Source organism: Myotis daubentonii, chromosome 4 (assembly GCF_963259705.1).
Source record: "Myotis daubentonii chromosome 4, mMyoDau2.1, whole genome shotgun sequence".
Classification (NCBI taxonomy): Eukaryota; Metazoa; Chordata; class Mammalia; order Chiroptera; family Vespertilionidae; genus Myotis; species Myotis daubentonii.
Genome location: NC_081843.1, coordinates 20,310,568 through 20,328,522, shown reverse-complemented (window position 1 = coordinate 20,328,522; position 17,955 = coordinate 20,310,568). Strand labels below are relative to the sequence as shown.

The following is a 17,955-nucleotide window of genomic DNA, read 5'->3' as shown; positions in this document are numbered from 1 at the left end:
GTCCTGCGCGGGGACACAAAGGTCCGTCGGAGCTGTCCCCGCCCGTCCCGCCCCCGCCGGCCCCGGCTCCGGCGCCGCCCCATTGGCTGGTAGCTCCTGGGGGCGGGGCCTCGGCGGGCCCGCCCTCCGGACCACGCCCCCTCCCCAGCCCAGCTCTTGCAGACGGAGCCCAGCCGCTGGCGGAGAGGAGCGGGTCGCCAGGTAGGGACCTTCTTCGGGGACCCCAGGATAGTGTGGCGGGTGCCCCCGCCCGGAGGCCCAGAAGCTGCCGGGATGGGACCTCGGCTCCTCGGCGCCAATGCTCCCTTCTCCCCCCGCCGGTGCAGGGTCTCCGAGCTCGCCGGCAGGGGGCTCGGGGCTGGGACTCCGGGCTCCTAGGAAACCTCGGATCGCCGAGGCCTGTTTGGGGCGAGCGAGTTACTCCTCCCGGGGGAAGGGTGGGTGTGGCAGCGGCTGGAGGGACGGGGAGCCGACGGCAGGCAGCACTTCCCGCCTGGCCACCTGTTTTCTGCGATTAGGGGAGCCTCCCGTCGCTTGCGTGCGCGCGCTGGAGCGCGGATGAGCTGCCGGGTGGGGCGGTGGGGCGAGGCGCGGGGGGCGCCGCTCCGGGAGGTGGGGCGGGCCGCGCCAGTTGCGGGTTCGGCGGCGGGACCGCGGCCAGGCCCGGCGGGGGAGCGGCCTGGCGCCGCGCGATTGGCTGCCTCTCGGGGGAGGAATCGCCGGGCTGTCGCCGAGTGTGTTTGCGCCCGGATGGGGGGCCCCTAGGCGGAGCCGAAAACTTCACCCGCGTCCGCAGCTTCCCTCCCCGCTGGCCTCGCTGGCAGCCGGTTTGCAGGCCGGAAATGAACTGTTCTTTTTTGATTTTAAGAAAGGAAACCCCTGCTCCCCCCCGCCCCCGCCCCCAGCCTTTCTGCTGTTGAACTGTGTGTGTTTATGGGGGGACAGCGGGGGGAGCGCAGATCAGCCCGCTCCAGGCAGGGCCTCCGTTCTCATAGACGGGGGTGTCTCATTGCAAACTGGGGCCTCGGGGAGCCTCAGTTTCCCCTTCCGTAGACTGGGGATGTAATTTTTTCTACCTTAAGGCAATGTGTGGGAATAAAAGGAGATGCTAACCCAGTGCCCGGAGAAAAGTTAGCGACTGTTACGGTTTTTATTTGCTATGTTGAATATTTCTCAGTCTCTTAGCCCCCATTCTTGCCCCTCCAATCCGTTTACCAGGAGAAACTTGTAAGAATAATTGGTTTAAATCAACCCCAGGCTTAAAATGGTCCACTGCTGTGCCCACTGTCATTGAGTGCCAAACTTCTCAGCAGAGCTGCCTGCTGTCTTCCACCTGGAGCCTCCCCACTTCTCTCCGTGCCCGCACCCCCCCCTGTGGGCCTTTGCCCCTGCAGATCCCTGTGCCAGGACTGACTGCCCCACTCCTGCAGTGATCCTGCCCCTCCTCCAGGCCAGGGCCTCCCTACCCCTGCTGCTCCCCTCTCCCCGGAGCCCCTGGTGACTTCCGGTTCTCGGTGCTGGCCTGTCTGCACCCCCTCCCCCGCCCCCAGCAAATCCTGAGGGGACCCTGGGGTCTGGGGGTGATGTTGAAGGAGGGTTCCCTTGGGAGGGGATGGGTTTTCTTTGTCCCACCGATGGCCAAGTCAGAGCACTTGGTTTGAGTCCTGCCAGCAGAGACCGGAATGGGAGGGGTCCTTCCAGATGGCCCCGAGCCTGACAGTTCCACCAGGAGCAGCTGGGCTCTGGTTGGCCCAGCCCATTGTAGTTGTCCTGCCCCAGGTCCCTAGGCCTGGGCGGCTCCACTGTTACTGTCCCATTTGACAGATGATGAAGCTGAGGCGTGGAGCCGTGAGGTCACTTGCAGGGTCACAGGGCATGAGAGCAGAGTGGCGGGAAGCAGGCCTGCCGCCAGGGCCCAGCAGCAAGGATGGGGCTCCCCAGTGCGTGCAGCGGGTGCGGGGTGCGGAGGGGCTTCAGTTACCAGCAAGGGCTTGGGCTCTCCCAGAAGGGCTGTCGGGGTTGAGCTGGGCTGGGCCGGGTCCTAGGTGCTCAGGGCTCTGGGTGACCATCTCTGGGAAGGGTGGGGTGGGAGCGCTGCGGGGGGTCAGGCAGTGCTGGAGGGCCCGGCCGCCCGCCTCTGGTTCCCAGCACACTGGTCCCGGGATGTGAGACCTCTTCCCAGCACTCGGGCCCCAGGGGGCAGGCGCAGGCCAGCTGGGCTCAGCCTGGGATGGGGCTCAGCTGTTCTCATCCAGCCCCTGACACTGGGGCTGGGGCTACACCCTCCTGCCCTGTTTGTATTTTCCTCTTGTTGCCACATCCTCTTGACTCTCCCTTCATCCCCCCCCCCCCTCGCCGTCCCCTGTCCCCCAGCTCCCCCATCCTTCAGCTTGACACTTTCCCTCTACCCTTCACTCCCTACCCACTGCTCCCTTTTCCTCCCCTCCCCTCCTCCCCCTCCCCTTGCCCTTCCCCCATCCCTCCCCCAGAATCAGGCTGTCTTTGGAACAATGAAGGGGAATAGGGCTCATTGTGGGCCCTCTGGCTTCCTGGGCCCCTCTGTCCTGCCTCAGCTGACCCACCCTGCTAGGCCTGCAGGCCCTCAGTTCTGCCAGGCTGGGGCTCCGCTGGGGTGGAGGCGGGGAGGAGAGGGGAGAGAAGGGAGGGTGTCTCTGCCTCAGTTTACCAGGATTCCCGGTGTACTGAGCCTCAACACCCCCCCACCCACCACCCTGTTTCCCTTAACCACCAGCTCTGTGGGCTCCGTCTTCCGTGGCCCAGCAGCAGCTGCCTCCCTGGGTGCACCTTAGAAATGCAGACTCTCAGGCCTCAGCCCCCAACCTTCAGAATCAGAATGAGTACTTTCACACCATCCCTGCGACTCATGAGTTGACTCAAGTGTGAGGAGAGCTGGCTTAAACCTCTCTGGGCCTTAGTTTCCTTATCTGTAAAATGGGGATGATTAAAGTGCCTGCCCTGTGGGGGTGAATCTAGTTAATGTATATAAATGCTGGCACAGAGCCTGACATAGAAGTCAGTGAACGGTGGACATCTCACCTACACTGCCTCCATGCCCCCATGCCCCATGCCTGGTTCTCCAGTGCCCTATCCCCTGCCCTTTGTGTGGGCTAGTACTCATCCTCACCTGCCAGCAGTGGCTTGGCCCTGGGGCTGGGCCGAGCCACTGCTTGATGTGGTTGGTGGCTTTTAGGCTGAGAGTGCAGGAGGGGAGGGGAGGTTAAGAGGAGACCTTCAGGGTTGGATCTCCAGCCTCCAGATCTGTGGGCTGAGGAGGAGCCTGGTGCCCAGTGGGATTCTCAGAACCTTCCAGGAGGACTTGCATGGCCTGTGGAAAATTCCCAGGCTATTTTGGGCTGAGGTCCCCTTCTCCGCCCTTTCCCAGGGTAAAGGCCTGGTGACACACCTTTCCCTGGGGACCCACAGGGTGGGAGTGGCTTCCTGGTTTCCCTACCTTTAGGTCCTGGGTTCCCTCTCCTGGCTGGACACTCTTCAGAACCCAGGGGTGCTGTCTGGGGAAGGGGGAGTATGGCCAGCTGCTCACCTGGGACCACCTGCTTTAAAAATACAGCCCCTCACCCACACTCTGCCTCTGCTTGCTTTTTCTTCATAGCTTTTCCACTGTTGGGTGTACTGTGTGTTTCACCAGTTTATTTATTAGATGTGGAGCTTGGGCAAGTCAGTTGATACTTTGGCCTCAGTTTTGCCTTCTGTGAAATGGGGATGAAATGAGCTGAGATGTGCGAAGTGCTGAGAGCCCTGCTGGCCCCAGTTCTCTGTTTTTGTTGTCCTGGTGGTTGTCGAGGGCAGGGATTTTGCTGTCTTGAGCTTCATTCCTGTACATGGCGGGTGCCCAGTAACTTAGTTGACTAGGAGGCAACATTCGTCAAGGTCCTCTGGTGCCAGTGTAGCACCCGGTGTGTGGGCGGCAGGCTGAGGCCCACCTGGCCCACTGGTGTGCCCACACTGGCAGTGACAAGCCTGGGCCATAAGCCAGAGCAGGCACACGTGTATGCCTGTGTTCAGAGGCACAGATGGCTCCAGAGTCATGTGTGAGCACACATACCTGTGCACACACGTATACACACACGTCAGATACAGACACATGTGTGCACAGAGCAGCAGCTGTGACATGCCTTGGGTGTATTTGGTCTGAGTTTGCTGCAGGCCAGAGGCCCACCCCAGGTGTGGCCTAGAGCCTCTTGCCAGCCTGAGCATCTGTTTGCAAACTCCTCCCAGCTGCAGGGAGCTGGGGGAGGGCGCTAGTCACACCGAGTGGGGCTGCCTCCTTCAGGGATGCTCCAAGGCCTCCCCTGGGACCACAGTTGCCCAGCGGGAAGCCTGGACTATGCTAGTTGGGGGGCTGGGGTTGCTGCATGCACACGCGAGCACGTGTGTGTGTGTGTGTGTGTGTGTGTGTGTGTGTGTTGGGGGAGGGGGGCAGCAACAGGGCCCCAGAGCTGGCTTTTGGGTGACTGGCAACTCCCTCCCACAGCTGTTTTCCTTACAGCTGGACTTTGACCTAAACTGAGGCCTCCCCCACACAGAGGCCATTCTCTCCTCCTCCTCCTCCCTACCAGGCCCTTGGCCAGGCCTGCTCCAGCTGCCCAGCTGCTCTCCAGCTCAGATGGGCCAGGAGAGGCCGGCAGGGTGGTGGTGATTAAGGCTCCTGGGTCTCCCAGGCCGGCACTTCCCTTCCCCCTCCCCGGTCACTCCTGCTTTCAGTGCCTGAGTTTCTTCCTCTGCCAGGTGAGCATGAACGTGGCCACCTTCTGCGGGCTGTGCACGGGGCTGAGCACACCGAGGGCACAGTCAGCGCCAGCCAGGGCTTCGGGTCTGGTGCTGGGTAAGGAGTCCTTGGGCCATTCCCTGGATGTCTCCAAACCCTGATCTGTGGCAGCCCCGGTGCTGGGCCCCAGAGACCTAGAGGGCCCCGTGCTGCCCTCACCAGGTCATGGGCTTCTGATGGCCCCTCTGAGGGACTGAGTGTATTGGGGAGCTGAGGAGGGGGGGGGTGGAGTGAGAAGGGGGCCCAATGTGGCCTGCTTCATTAACCCAGGTGGAGATAGGCTTGGCAAGGGGAATGGAGACAGACAGACAGACAGACAAATAGGTGTGAAGAAAGGAAGACACATGTGGTGATGCTGATGCCCAAGGCTTCCTGCGCTGGCCCTGCCCTCCCTCCCACCCCACCTCCTGCCTCTTACCTTCTCCATCCCCAGCAGCCACCTCATAGCCTCTTTGCTGGCCTCAGTCGTACCTGGGCCCCTGTCAACCTCAGGACCTTTGCACAGGCATCTCCCTCCGCCCCCTGCCTCCTCCTGCTTTTCCGATGGTTGACTCGTATTGTTCAGGATTCAGCTTGTAAGCTCGTTAGGGAAGCACCCCCACCCTGTTCTTTTTATCTCTGTGTATTTTTACCAGCCCTTTGGAAATCTGTAATGATCTTGTTCATATATTGATTTACCTGTTTATTCTCTGGCTCCAAATTTAGCCCTGTGTCTCCAGTGCCATGAATAGGGCCTGGCACTGGGCACACATTTGTTGAATAATCTTATGATGACAATTATACAACAATTATAGCTGACACTTATTGCTCACTTGTTGGGGGCAGACGGTGTGCCAAGCGCTCAGCGTGTGTTATTTCATTTCGTCTTCATGATCCTGTTGGGAAGTCAGGACTGTTATCATCTCCATCTCCGGGCTTGGAAACGGGAGGTCCAGAGAGGTTCAGTAGCTTGCCCAAGATCGCACAGCTGGCAGGCGGCGGGGTCTGGAGTGAGGTGTGCCTGACCCAGAGGGAAGGAGGGGGATTAGAGGTGGAAGTGGGGAGGGCATTCTGCACCGCACTCTGGTGTCACCGAGCTACTGTGGTCCCACCTGCTGCCCTGGGCAGCCTGCGTGTGGGCGGGGCGGGGCCCTCCCTTCTCTGGGCTGGCCCCTTCCCAGAACCCCATGCGATGGAACATTCCAGGACTCTATGACCTGTGCTGGTGGGTCACGCTGGAGCCCTGACCCCCAGCCTCGCAGCCGGGGCCTTTTTGAGGTGGGGGCTCCCCGGACTCCCGGTCCTCCCTGGCCGTGGCTGCAGCTGAGAGAAGGGTCAGGAGGTAGCTATGCCAGGTCCTCCAGCGGCCAGCTGGCCCCCCTTCTCAGCCAGCTAGAGCCCGGAGCTGCCGGGGGATGGGAGGTGGGCGGTGGTGGGGTACCGGGCGGGGTGGGGTGGTGGTAGGGAGTGTGGTAGGGGCAGAGATTTTGTTTTTTGGGGGAGGAATCAGGCCGGGTGCTTGGCGGTTTGGTGGGGGACAGAGGGGACATTGCTGGGTGACTTTGGAACCTTGGTGCCCTGGGGCCACATAGTTACGAGAAATGAGGGAAGCAGATTGTCGGCGCTGCTGGTTTTTCTCACGAGTAGCTGGAAACCTGGAATTTGAGGCAAACTCCTAGATGTTTAAAAGATAGCTCACGCCGTAACCGGTTTGGCTCAGTGGATGGAGCGTCGGCCTGTGGACTGAGAGGTCCTGGGTTCGATTCCGGTCAAGGGCATGTGCCTTGGTTGCGGGCACATCTCCAGTGGGGGGTGTGCAGGAGGCAGCTGATCGATGTTTCTCTCTCATCGATGTTTCTGACTATCTCTTGCCCTTCCTCTCTGTAGAAAATCAATGAAATATATTTAAAAATAAATAAATAAATAAAAATAAAAAATAAAAGATAGCTCACGTTTTAAATTTGAAAACCCCGTGTGAGGCACTTACGCCCGTTGGGCCGCTTCTGTCCGCCCTCTGCGTGAACCTGGGTGAGTCTGGGCTCAGGCTCCTGGCCTCCCTCGTGGCCTTCCCGAAGTCGAAGCCCGAGCAGGCGCTCCCCGGCAGGTGGGAAATTCATCCCCGAGCCGGGAAGGCACTTACCCAGGCCCCCTGGCTCCTGGCCTGGGCTCTTTGTTCTTGACCTTGAGCCAAGGATAGAGAGGGCGCCTCTGTAGTCACCGTGTGGTGTTCCTTGGGTGCAGCGGGCCACCTCCGGATCTTGGCAAAAGGTCCCGAGCAAGGCAGCCCTGTGGAGTGCACGCCCCCAGCCCTCCGGCGGCTGGTCCCACCCCTGATGCATGTTGGGAGATCACCGAGGTAATCAGTGGTCCCGGCAGCCTGGCGATCCAGACGGGGCGGGAATTCATAAGGGGCTGGTGGACGTGCTGCCTTCGAGATGGCCCTTGATGCCGGCTTGTCATAGCCCCGGGGATCCAGACTTGGTGTCTGAGCCTGTCTTTGGTTTGTGTCCCAGAGTTTCCTGGATGAACACTGAGCTATTTCTTTTGCCTCCTCCTCCCCTCCCCCTCCCCCCTCTCCCCTTTTCTCCCCTTGGCGCTTAGCAGGGTCCAGAAAATGTTTCTCAGCCTGGAGTCCTGATCTAGGGGTTGGCATAAAGCAAGGCCTGCCTGCCTGTCTCCAAACCCCGCTCCCTCCCTGGCTCCTCCCCTCCCTTCCTGTCACAGTATTTACTAACCGTCCCAGGTCTGTGCTGGGCACTGAGGACACACGGGACCAACGCCGTCCTCGTCATGGGTACCAGCTGGCCTTTCTGAGCAGCGCTGTGATGGAGGGAGGCCAGGCTGCTGCAGACCCTGGGGGGCGCCTGTTTGTGGATACTGTTTGTGAGCCGTGGCCGTGAGCTGCATGCTCAGGGAGCTGGGACCTGCATTCCACAGGAGGAATGGGTCTCCGATGGCAGACTCCCCCAGGTGGGGGTGGGATGCATCTGGGGCCTCCCTGCGGGGGGTGAGCCCCTGAGAGCCCCCCTCTCTCTCCAGGTCAGCCATGTCATCTGAACCTCCTGCGCCGCCACAGCCCCCCACCCACCAGGCTTCGGTGGGGCTGCTCGACACCCAGCGGGCCCGCAACCGCTCACCATCCCCGCTCCGCAGCAATGTGGTCCCCAGCCCACTGCCCACTCGCCGGACCAGGACCTTCTCCGCGTGAGTCTCGGGCTGGCTGGGGGAGGCTTCCCTGTGCCTCAGTGACCCTGTTTGTCACAGGGGAGACGTGGGGTTGGGGTCAGGGCGAGAACTGGAGAGTGCCTTGCGAACTCTGGAGGGCGCGGCCCCAGGCCCACTGGAGCCTGTGGCGAGCTGGGGTGAGACCGCTGGGGTCTTAAATCGCTGGCCTTTAACCACACAGAGCCTCTTCCCTTGTCAGACCTCAACTTCCTCAGCTGCAAAACGGGGACAGGAGCAGGGTGCACACGGTGCCTGGCAGATGCAGACCTCAGGCCCAGTGAGTGGAGGCTGCTGCTCGGATTGATTACTGATCTGCTGTCAGCTTTTAGAATAATGCCCTCTTTTCAATGGGGGACTGAGTCCTGAGAACAATTGCCAGGGTCATCAGGGAGTCACTCGTACTGGGTTCTGTGTGAATGGCCCCCAGAGTTGTGCCAGGACCTCCGGGGGCACAGCTGTGGGCAGGGCTGGGCTGAGCTGGTGGGCCCCAGGAGAGAGGGTGTCTGTCTGAAGGGCTGGTGGGGCCCCTCACACTCCCCCCCCCCCCCCCCCCCCCCCGTCAGGACGGTGAGGGCCTCGCAGGGCCCCATCTACAAAGGAGTGTGCAAATGCTTCTGTCGCTCCAAGGGCCACGGCTTCATCACCCCGGCTGACGGCGGCCCCGACATCTTCCTGCACATCTCCGAGTGAGTCCGCGGGGCCGGGCGGGCCGGGCGGGCCCTGTCTTGGTTCCTCAGTGGCAGGGAGAGTGTGTGACCATGATGGGTGCAGGGGTGAGGGGTGAGGCCAGGCATGTGGGACCCGGTGTGACTGTTCAGGGGTGGGGTTGTGAGACGGCACTTGGTGGTGCTGGTGTACGCGATGCTGCAGGTGACAGTCTGCGTGCGTGCGTGCAGACCCTTTGGGGTGGGATGGGGCCCGAGTGCCCAGTGTATCTGGTGGATGGGGAGGGGCGCCCCTGTGTTTGGCCTCAGGGTGGTTTCCTGCCCGGCCCCTCTGATCCGGGAAGTTGGAGCTGGATCCTTTCTCTAGTCACTTGCTCACTGGCGACATCCTTCCTTCCTGAGTGTCTGGAAGGCCTTGGCGGGCCCAGGGCGGGGCCCACGCATGCAGGCCCCAGCGGCCTGCGGCCTGCGTTCCACTTCCGGCCTTCAGCTATGTGGGGACCTCACCTGGCACCCTTACCCCACCCCACCCTGTGGCCTCAGCATCCCCTGATCTTTCATTTCAGTTTGTGGGAAAGTTGTGTTCTGCACAGGCTGGGGCCAAAGTAGGTTTACAGTGGTGAGTGCGCAAAGCACAGTTTACTCTTGTGTGATTATTAATTATTGTGTCATTTTCCACATGAAGAGTTATAAACCTACTTTTGCCTCACCCTGTATATAGAAACCATGTTTTTGAAAATAGGAACCGATTGCAGATGTCGGCCGTGGTGGGAGAATTACCCTTTCTTTATCCCCTCCCACTACTCACGCGTCAGGTCTTACTAGTAAGTAGGGCCCCTGTACAGCGGAGACCTAGGATGCTAAAGCATCGCATCACGTATGTGAGTGCACACGTGGGTGTGCATTGCCTCTTTCCAGGAAGGACTTGCGGTGGTTTACAAGGATAATCTCAGGGCATCAGGAAGGATAAGTTAGTAAGGAACACGGGGGTGGGGCAGGTGAGAAAGCAGAGGTCCCGTGGTGCCTGGTGCTGCTGCGACAAGTGCTACCCCTGTATCCTGAGCTCCCTGGTCGCCAGGTCGAAGAGGGAAGCTCCATTTGCTCTGTGATTCTTTAATCGAGGCAGACCAGTTCTGGGGGAGCTGGCCCTGGCGTTCAGGACCTCGAGGGGATTTGTGGGGTCTCATCAAGGGGGCAGCAAGATGGGCACGTCACCCCCATGGGCGGGATGGTGACTTACGTCCGGTAGAAAGTGAGGGAATCTTCAGGGAATGGCCCCAGGGGAGAGGACCCTCCCTGAACTGGCTTTAAGCACAAAGGATCTTTCCGGAAGGCTCACCATTTCTGGGGAGTGGAAGAGCAGGTGCAGCCTGGGTTCTGGGACTCCTGGACCAGTGGGCGTGAGGCCAGTGGCTGGGAATCACTCCGCCAGGCATCACTCATCTCCTGTAGGGCCACCTCGTTTCTCTCTCTGGTTCAGGCTGGCTCCCCTGCTCTTCTGTCCAAGAGGCCCTGGGTCGCCCACGCTTACTGTAAAGTGTGAGCACCTCCAGGCTGAGCTCTGTCTCAGCGTCAGAGGTCCCAGGCAGTAGCTGATTGGGTGTGGGCTCCGCAGCAGCACGGAGGGAGAGGGAAGGGAGAGGCTGGGGCAGTGGGGGGCTGGGGCGGCGTGGCACCACTGAGGCATGGTGGCTCCCTCTGACGGCGGGGCGCAGGGCGGGCGGGGCAGTTCCCCTAGAAGCCCAGGGCGGCCCTCTGACCGGCAGGGGCTGCGTCCTGGGCGTGGCATCCCACGGCTGGGCAGCTCATCTGAGTGAGGGCGCTGAGTGCTTCTCCCCACCCGCAGCGTGGAAGGGGAGTACGTGCCGGTGGAAGGCGACGAGGTCACCTACAAGATGTGTTCCATCCCGCCCAAGCACGAGAAGCTGCAGGCCGTGGAGGTGGTCATCACCCACCTGGCGCCGGGCACCAAGCACGAGACCTGGTCCGGCCACGTCGTCAGCTCCTAGGAGAGGCCAGGAGCACCCCTTCTCCTGGGCTTGGAGACCGCGGGGAGGAGGAGGCAGGACCGGACTGGAGATGACATTCCCCTGCCCGAGATGCGGCTTCAGAGCGGGGCGCGTGGTCCCTTTCAAGTATCTCCTGGCGGAAGGGGGTCGGGGCAGGCACGGGGTGCCTGGGCCACCAGCGTAGCCTCTGACCATCACAACAACCGCACCATCTGAAAAGTATTAAAAGCATTGAACAAGGAGAGGCCCCGGCTGGTGGCTGAGTAGAGGGTGCGGCCCTCGCCCAGGGGGTGGGTCAGGTGGTATTCCTCCAGCCCACGGAGTCCCTCATCCCCATCCCCCTGGGGTGGGAGGCTCAGAACTCCGTGGGTGGTGACATACTTGGATCCCGTGTGTTTCCCCAGCATGCATTCCCACCCTAGCGCCCCCTTCTTGTGTCTCCCTGGCCCTGGGCAGAGCAGGCTTTTTGATTCTAGGCTTGGTTGGTTCCAGGGGAGCTGGCTTCGGGGGGGGGGGGGGGGGCAGGGGTGGGAGGGTCTTAGGTGCCTTTGCAGCAGGAGGTGTCACAGCTGGGGGTCGGGAAAGGTTTTCCCAGGAGCCCTTAGCCCTCCACCTGGGAAAGCCGTGCTGAGAGCTGAATCCTCACCCTTAGAAGCCTGGTCTTCTCCAGCTGCCTTCAAGCTGAGTGATTAGGTCCCAGCAGCCATTGCACATCCCCTCCCTGTTGTTTAGGTGGCGGATGGGGAAGGAGGAGGGAGCGTAGAGGGGAGGGTGTTTGTTTTAAAACAGGCCTTTCTCCCGACTCTTCCAGAAAAGAGTAAGTAGCTTGCTTTCTGACAGCCTGGGAAAGTCAGACGCTGGAGAAATACACGTTGAGCGAAGGGGTTGTCTTGAAAACAGGCCTGAAGAAGTGTGAGTTTTTCTTTTTAAGTAACTGCCGCTCTCACCGGAGCCAGCTCTGTTTGCGCTTTTTGCCGACATGGCGAGCCTTTGTAGCTGGTTCCAGTAAACAGATCTTCTCTAGGATTGTATTTGCTGTGCTTTGGTTTGGCTGTCGGGATTTTTAAGTAGAACTAGCTGGGTAATGCGTTTGAAATATGTGGCTGATGTGGAGTCAGGAATCCATTTGTCAGCGTGGAAAGTGAACCCTTTAAAGCTGGCTTTGGGCAGACAGGGTGTTCCAGACCGAAGACCGAAGACGGGGCTTTGGGGCGGGAAGCAGTCCTGGCCCCCAGTTGTCTGCGTTCTGGGACGGCCTCATCGGAGGGGTGGGAGGCTGGAACTGCTTGGCCGCTGGCTGGCGCAGTTGTTTTAACGCAAAGTGTGTGTGATGACGTGTGTGCAGTGAAACATCACGCTTAGTGACTCGATCTGCCTTTTCCTGACCCATCGTGCCCCTTGCACGGCTCTCTGCCTCCTGCCTTCGCCTTCTGCTGGGTCCAAGGTGGCCTTTTCCCCCCGTGAGCCTTGGGTGTGCCCAGGTGGCCCCTGGAGGCTGCCTGTCGGGTACAGACCACACTTTTGGAGCCACTTCTGCCAGGAGCCCCGTCTTTTGTGTGACCCCACAGACTCCCGCCTGCCAGTGGGTTGGGATCGGATCTGCTGTTCGGAGGTGACCTGTGTGTGGAATCCTTTGCAAATTGCTCCTGCAGTCCTTCCTGTGTGAACAGCTCTTCGATGGGTATTCCAGAACCGCACGATGCCCCCAGAGCTGGAAGGGACGCTCTCCCACTCAGTCCCAACATAGAGAACCTGCTCTGGGCTCTGGAGGACTGGGGTGTTGGTGACCGAGATGGGAGCTGCACCCGGGATTCCTAAATCCGAATCTTTCCTCCCACCTTCCTGTCAATAAAGGTTGTTTTGTGCATGGCTGTGTGTTGTTTGTTAGCGAGGAGCTGGCTGTGAGGAAGCTCTCCTGTCCTCCGAGCCAGAGGGTCAGGGCGGCTCCCACGCCAGGCTGAGTCATTGTGCTTTGCAGCTGGTTGTTTTGGGGTTGAGTCAGAAAATGGGATCATACCTTTTCCCTGAACTGTCAGGCTCAATGTAGGAAGCTTAGCAGTAGAACGTGGCTTTGTGACAACAGAAAATGCTATTGGTCACTTGTGGATAGATTCCCTGTGGATGCGTTTATACTTTGGTTGTGTGAGGCTGAGCCGGGAGAACGAGTTTTTGGCTTCCAGGAGGGCGGGAGGAGGTGAGGGGCTGGGCTGGACGACGGGCAGGGCCGCTCCGGGAGGGTCTTCACGTGTCGGGCTGGGAAGGTCGCCCTGGGACAGTCTTTCTCAGGAGAGGTGGATAACGATCTTGGTTGGTGCAGAGGTGAACATTTTTAAGGCTACATTTTTTTTCAGAGTGTATTAGGAAAGGCCCTGGCCGCGTGGCTCAGTTGGTGAGAGCGTCATCCTGATACACCAAGGTTTTGGGTTCAATCCTGGGTCAGGGCACATAGACGCAACCAATGAATGCATCAGTAAGTGGAACAACAAATTGATGTTTCTCTCTCGCTAAAAACAAACAAAAAAAGTGTATTAGGAAAAATTAGGACCAGCCCATTGAACCTGTTTAGGGAGAGGCCAAAGTAGGCATTTAGCTCAAAACCATGAGGTTGTGGGCATGTTACACTAAGAGGATGTTACCCAGGTGGCATGAGGGAGGCCTTGGCACAAAGCTGCAGGTGGTACTGGGAACCAGCTGCAAGTGGGGGGTGGAATGAGCTCCAGAACCTGAGTGGCTGCTGCAGAGGGCAGACAGGTGGAGGGGCCTGGAGGCCCGGCCCAGGTGCCTGCAGGGCTGCGATCAAGGAGCACTTGGGGGAAGAGGAAGAGGAAGCAGTTCTTGGAAAGGAAGTGATTCAAAGCCACCTACGCCCTGCCCTTCCTGAATCCACATCTGCTCCCCACCAGTTCCTCCCGCAGGGTCAGGCTCAGGCTCCTCAGGAGGCTCAGAAGGCCTTCCTGGAGGCCTGACTCCCGCAGCCACCTGCTGTGCCCGGCACCCCCGCCCTGCACATAGGCCTTTCCCCGAGCGACCTGAGTGCAGGGCTGAATCCCGGCCGCGGCTGCGGTGCAGGGACAGGACCCGCTTTCTTAACCAGCTGCAGGCTGCTCAGGGTGCAACCTCAGTGCTTCCCTCTTGCTCAACATTTAGCATGTTTAGGGTTCTGGTGATGGTCTTTATCCTGCGAACTCTGCAAGGCTGAGGGATGGTTTCACTCATCCTCATCTATACAGTCGGGCTAAGTCCTGCTTACCGGGTTGCTGGGGGGGGTTGCCTGAGTTAGTAATAGCTCACACCCACCATTCAATGGGCTTTACTGAAATTAAGTTACCTATGTGGTAGGGACTGTATCCCATCTGACTGAAGAGCAAACAGGTCGACATAAAAAATAATCAGAGAAATAGGAAACAATACAATCACTTTAATTTGCTATTCGTCACCTTGAAAGGTCATTACAGTACATTTGCAAAACACTTCGACAAGATGCCACTGATGGCATGTCCTGGGAACCGCTAAAAACATCAACCGTGTGGTGGGGGACAGACTGTCCAGAGCCGAGAAGCCTGGGGACAGCTCTGGGGGGAAGCCAGGCTCTTCTGTGATGAAAGCACCTGGTGGGGGTGGGAAGGTGGGAGGTGCAAAGCGCATGGATTCAGGTTGGTGGGGCCCCAGCAGAGGTCACGCTGTGGACTGAAGCCGGCCTGGGGCCCTTGTACCAATCTGTGGAGGGCTGTGGGTCCCTACGTTTCCAGAGGCTGGGAATCGACGTTAACCGTTGCCTGGGCAAGCCGTCTCCGCCCTGTTCTGGACCAGGGCCTGGAGGGGCCTTCCAGTTCCATGAGGAACCTGCAGAACCTGGGAGGGAGGGGGTGAGGGCCCAGACCCAACCAAGGCTGGAATCAGGGTGAGGGCCAGGGTCCCGCGCTTATTTATTCAAAGGTCTGCAGAGAAACAGGGCAGCTTCTGCCCTGTTAATTACCGTGGCTTTCACCTGATGCCTGAGAAACCAGGCAAATCAGGCCCCTGGGAGGCGAGGCAGAAGGTTCTTTGGTGAAGGGTGACACCCGTTAGTCTCTCTGAACCTGGGCTCAGAGCCGGCCCCTGGGGAAGGGCTGTTGGGACAATTGTCTCCCAAGTCGATGGTTAGAGAACCCAGCCCCTCACTGTAGGGGATCTGAGCTAACCTGTGAACCAGGCCAGCGGGGTGCAAACTCCGTCGGGTCAGCTGTCACTTGCCCGGCCAGTCGTCCACAGGCCACGCTGAGGTCTGTGGCTCTCAAACAGGAAGTGAGGTGGGAACACAAGAGTTCAGAGGTCACTTAGCTTAGTACCGCTGATGACCACAGTGCCCTGGTCTCAAGGCTCCTACCAAGCTGGCACTAGCAGGTGCTTCATTTCAGGAAGTGCTTTTACGTGTCTGTCCTGGGCTGGATGGCTGTAAATGTCCATGGGCACGGGAGGGAGGGACCTGGGGTTGGCCACGGGGCGACCCTTTCGGCTTGTAGCTGGGCCTTCCTGCCCTCCCACGGGGCGTTAGAAGAGCTCTTCACAGATCCTGCGAGTGTCCTCGGGGGCCGTCACGGTGTAGCCCACGGTCCTCTGGTCCGTGAAGATCTCATGGTCGTTCCCACCCTGCGGAGACACGAAGCAGACACAGCCATTGCCTGGGCCAGGGCTACCAGAGGAAGGAGGAACCTGCCATTGGACGGGCAGGGAGGGTTTCCTCGGTTACCTCGTTCCTCTGGAAACTAAGAGACAGTCATGCCGAGAAAGGGTGTCACCTTCTCCTGAACTGTGACTCAGCGGGAACGGTAATTATGCCGGTGAGCTCGTGGTGTTCTTGTGAAGACCGAAGGCTTATTCTATAAACAAGCAGGCTCGGCAGGTGACAGGATGCTCAGTGCCATCGACCTGTTCCCACCGCACCCGGGCCTAACGAGCCACAGGAGGGGGGCAGCCACAGCCAGAGCCCCTGCTCTCGAGTTTCTTGTGATGGACACGCCTGTCTCTGAGCTGATGGAAGCCATGTGCCACACGTGACTATGGAGCACTCGCCATATGGCTAGCGGACAGAGGAACCGAATTTGATTCATTTAACTGGAAACAGCCCCATGTGGCTGTCTGAGCCACGTGGCCTGGATTAGATCCTGGTTCTACCACTGATGAGGGGGGTTCTTTGGGCAACTCCCCACCTGGAAAGTGGGAGTGGTGGCATCTCCCACAGCGCTGGGGGGTAGCTGATGAGACCATGGGATCTGGGTAAGGCGCCGGAAAGCAATCTCTGTGGCAGAACCAGCAGCAGCCCCTGTCCGGCTGTCTGGGTGTTCACAGTGTTTTATCTGGGGCACTACACTCCAGAGTTGAGGGCCCGGACCTGGGAGGACCTGACACGCTGCTGCGGGGGAGGAGGGCGGGGCGCCGTGACTGTGGGTCCCAGTCCCGCTGTCTCAGGTGAATGAATCGGGCATCCTGCCCAGCGCTGTGGGGGGGGGGGGGGGGGACAGCTCTCCTCATAAAACTGGATAAGCAATCTAACTCCAAATCTTGAGAAAAATCAATTAGTTTTCATACAACGAAAATAGCAGCTGAGAACACGGGTTTTTCTCATAAAGAGTCTGTCGGAAAACCTGACATTTAAAGGGCTGACCCATGAAATCACTCCTGCTCTCTCACCTGAAGATTAACCAGCCCCAAGCAGACACTTTCCCAGGGGAAGTGAGTTCACAATTTCCGGAGGGGCCGCGGCCGGGCCCAAGGTGTGCTGGGTGGAGGGGCCATGTCAGGAGGCCCTGACCTTGTGCCATGAATGCCCCTTTCCAGTGCGCCTGGGAGCCTGCGGGCGTCTGGTCACCCAGAGGCCCTGTATCTGCTGCCTAAACAAGTAGCTGTGGAACCACTTCTAGTAATTCCTCTGATTTTAGAAAAGCCAGATTTCTCTCAGAAATGGCCTGGCAGGTACACACCACCACAGAGGACTACGTTCAAACGTCTAGTTGTGGGCACAGAGCGGAGGGCTGTGCCCTCAGAGTGCGGAGCAGGGCCTCTCCTGGCTGAGGGGCAGTCACTGCGGGGGCTGTACAAGCACCTCAATAAGGAATAAAAGCTACGGGCTCTAGAGGCCCAGGATGTCCTAAGAGCTGAGCTGACAGTAAGTGCTGGAAGGTGCCCAGTGTCCTGGGACCACTGCTGGGCGGCCCACCAGGGCACGCGGAGGAAAGGGGAATTCGAGGGCGTGCTGCCTGCCGGCAGCATGTGGCTGCTTCGCAGTGTGTGACGGGGAGCTGCAGCCCTGGAACGCCAGGCAGAGCAGTTCGGGGCGTGTCTTCCGTGCCTGGCCATCTCCTTCCTGAGGCAAACCAGGTCTCCCCCAGCCGAAAGCGGAACTCAGAGCTGGGTTTTCAGATCCTGGTCTGTGACTGGTGGGAAGGGTGAGGGGTTTCATAGCTGACAGGTACTCAGAAAAGCAAGGCCCAGGCCTCCTCCTTTACTCTGCTCTCTGGAGGGGCTCAAAGCAGCGGCACCCTTGGTGCAGCGTCGGTCCGCCAGAGGCTGTCTCGGGAGAGGACTCGCAGGCAGGTCTGAGCCTGGGGTGCTCGGCAGGGAAATGGCTTCTTAGCTCAGGTGCCACTTCCCTGGAAGCTGCGGAAACATCTGCCTTGATACACAGAGAGAAAACAGCTTTCCAAGTGTCTATCCCCGAATGTGAACAGCATTTAAAGCTAGTATTTGACAGCTTGGTGCCTAAAGTTTTAAGAATTGACATGTTGTTAAAAGGCTGAGATGCTGGACTGTTCACTCCCATTTCCAGGAAACCACTGACAAGAGGAACAGAGCTGAGGGCCAAGAATGATGTGGGAGCGCTGACCAGTGTTCGCTACAACAGCAAGAAGCCGCCTCTCCTAGGGAAACGGGTGCGTGAACTACGCTCATGACAGAATGTGACATGGCCACTAACATCTTGTTTGCAGAGCTGACTCACTAACGTGGGGGGAATAAAATATGGTTTGAGAACAAAAGCAGGAAGTAAACAATGAGCATGCAGGAGTCCCACATGTGCGATCATATCTGTGCAGAGAGGAAAGCCCGGGAGGCACACCAGCTGTGACGACAGGTGACTTATTCTTTCTTCTCCATACTTTCCTCGTTTTCTACAATGAATGCATATGACTTAAGAATGAGGGTGGGGGACCCTCCATGGAATAATATCCATTTTTACCCTGGCCTGTGTGGCTCAGTGGTTGAGCATCAACCCATGAACCAGGAGGTCACCGTT

The 17,955-nt window shown here is 59.1% G+C and overlaps 2 protein-coding genes across 5 annotated transcripts in view; one reads left to right on the top strand and one right to left on the bottom strand.

Annotated features, from left to right (window-relative positions):
- Window positions 1-70: 70 nt before the first annotated feature.
- The window catches only part of CARHSP1 (calcium regulated heat stable protein 1), a 27,363-nt gene continuing 9,478 nt past the window's right edge, over window positions 71-17,955 (top strand). Inside the window, exons 1-5 of one of the 3 annotated variants that reach the window (XM_059693139.1) lie at window positions 71-201; window positions 7,826-7,990; window positions 8,211-8,288; window positions 8,575-8,697; window positions 10,523-12,552. In XM_059693139.1, the coding sequence (XP_059549122.1) occupies window positions 7,833-7,990; window positions 8,211-8,288; window positions 8,575-8,697; window positions 10,523-10,685 (522 nt within the window). In that variant the 5' untranslated portion in view covers window positions 71-201; window positions 7,826-7,832 and the 3' untranslated portion in view covers window positions 10,686-12,552. Of the gene's footprint in view, window positions 202-7,117; window positions 7,143-7,825; window positions 7,991-8,210; window positions 8,289-8,574; window positions 8,698-10,522; window positions 12,553-17,955 lie in introns of those variants that run through there. The other 2 variants (XM_059693141.1, XM_059693140.1) reach the window with 2 other exon arrangements.
- PMM2 (phosphomannomutase 2) overlaps window positions 14,084-17,955 on the bottom strand; it is a 22,003-nt gene continuing 18,131 nt past the window's right edge. For both annotated transcript variants that reach the window (XM_059693137.1, XM_059693138.1), the window contains one exon: window positions 14,084-15,314. In XM_059693137.1, coding sequence (XP_059549120.1) covers window positions 15,216-15,314 — 99 coding nt within the window. In that variant the 3' untranslated portion in view covers window positions 14,084-15,215. The remainder of the gene's footprint in view (window positions 15,315-17,955) is intronic.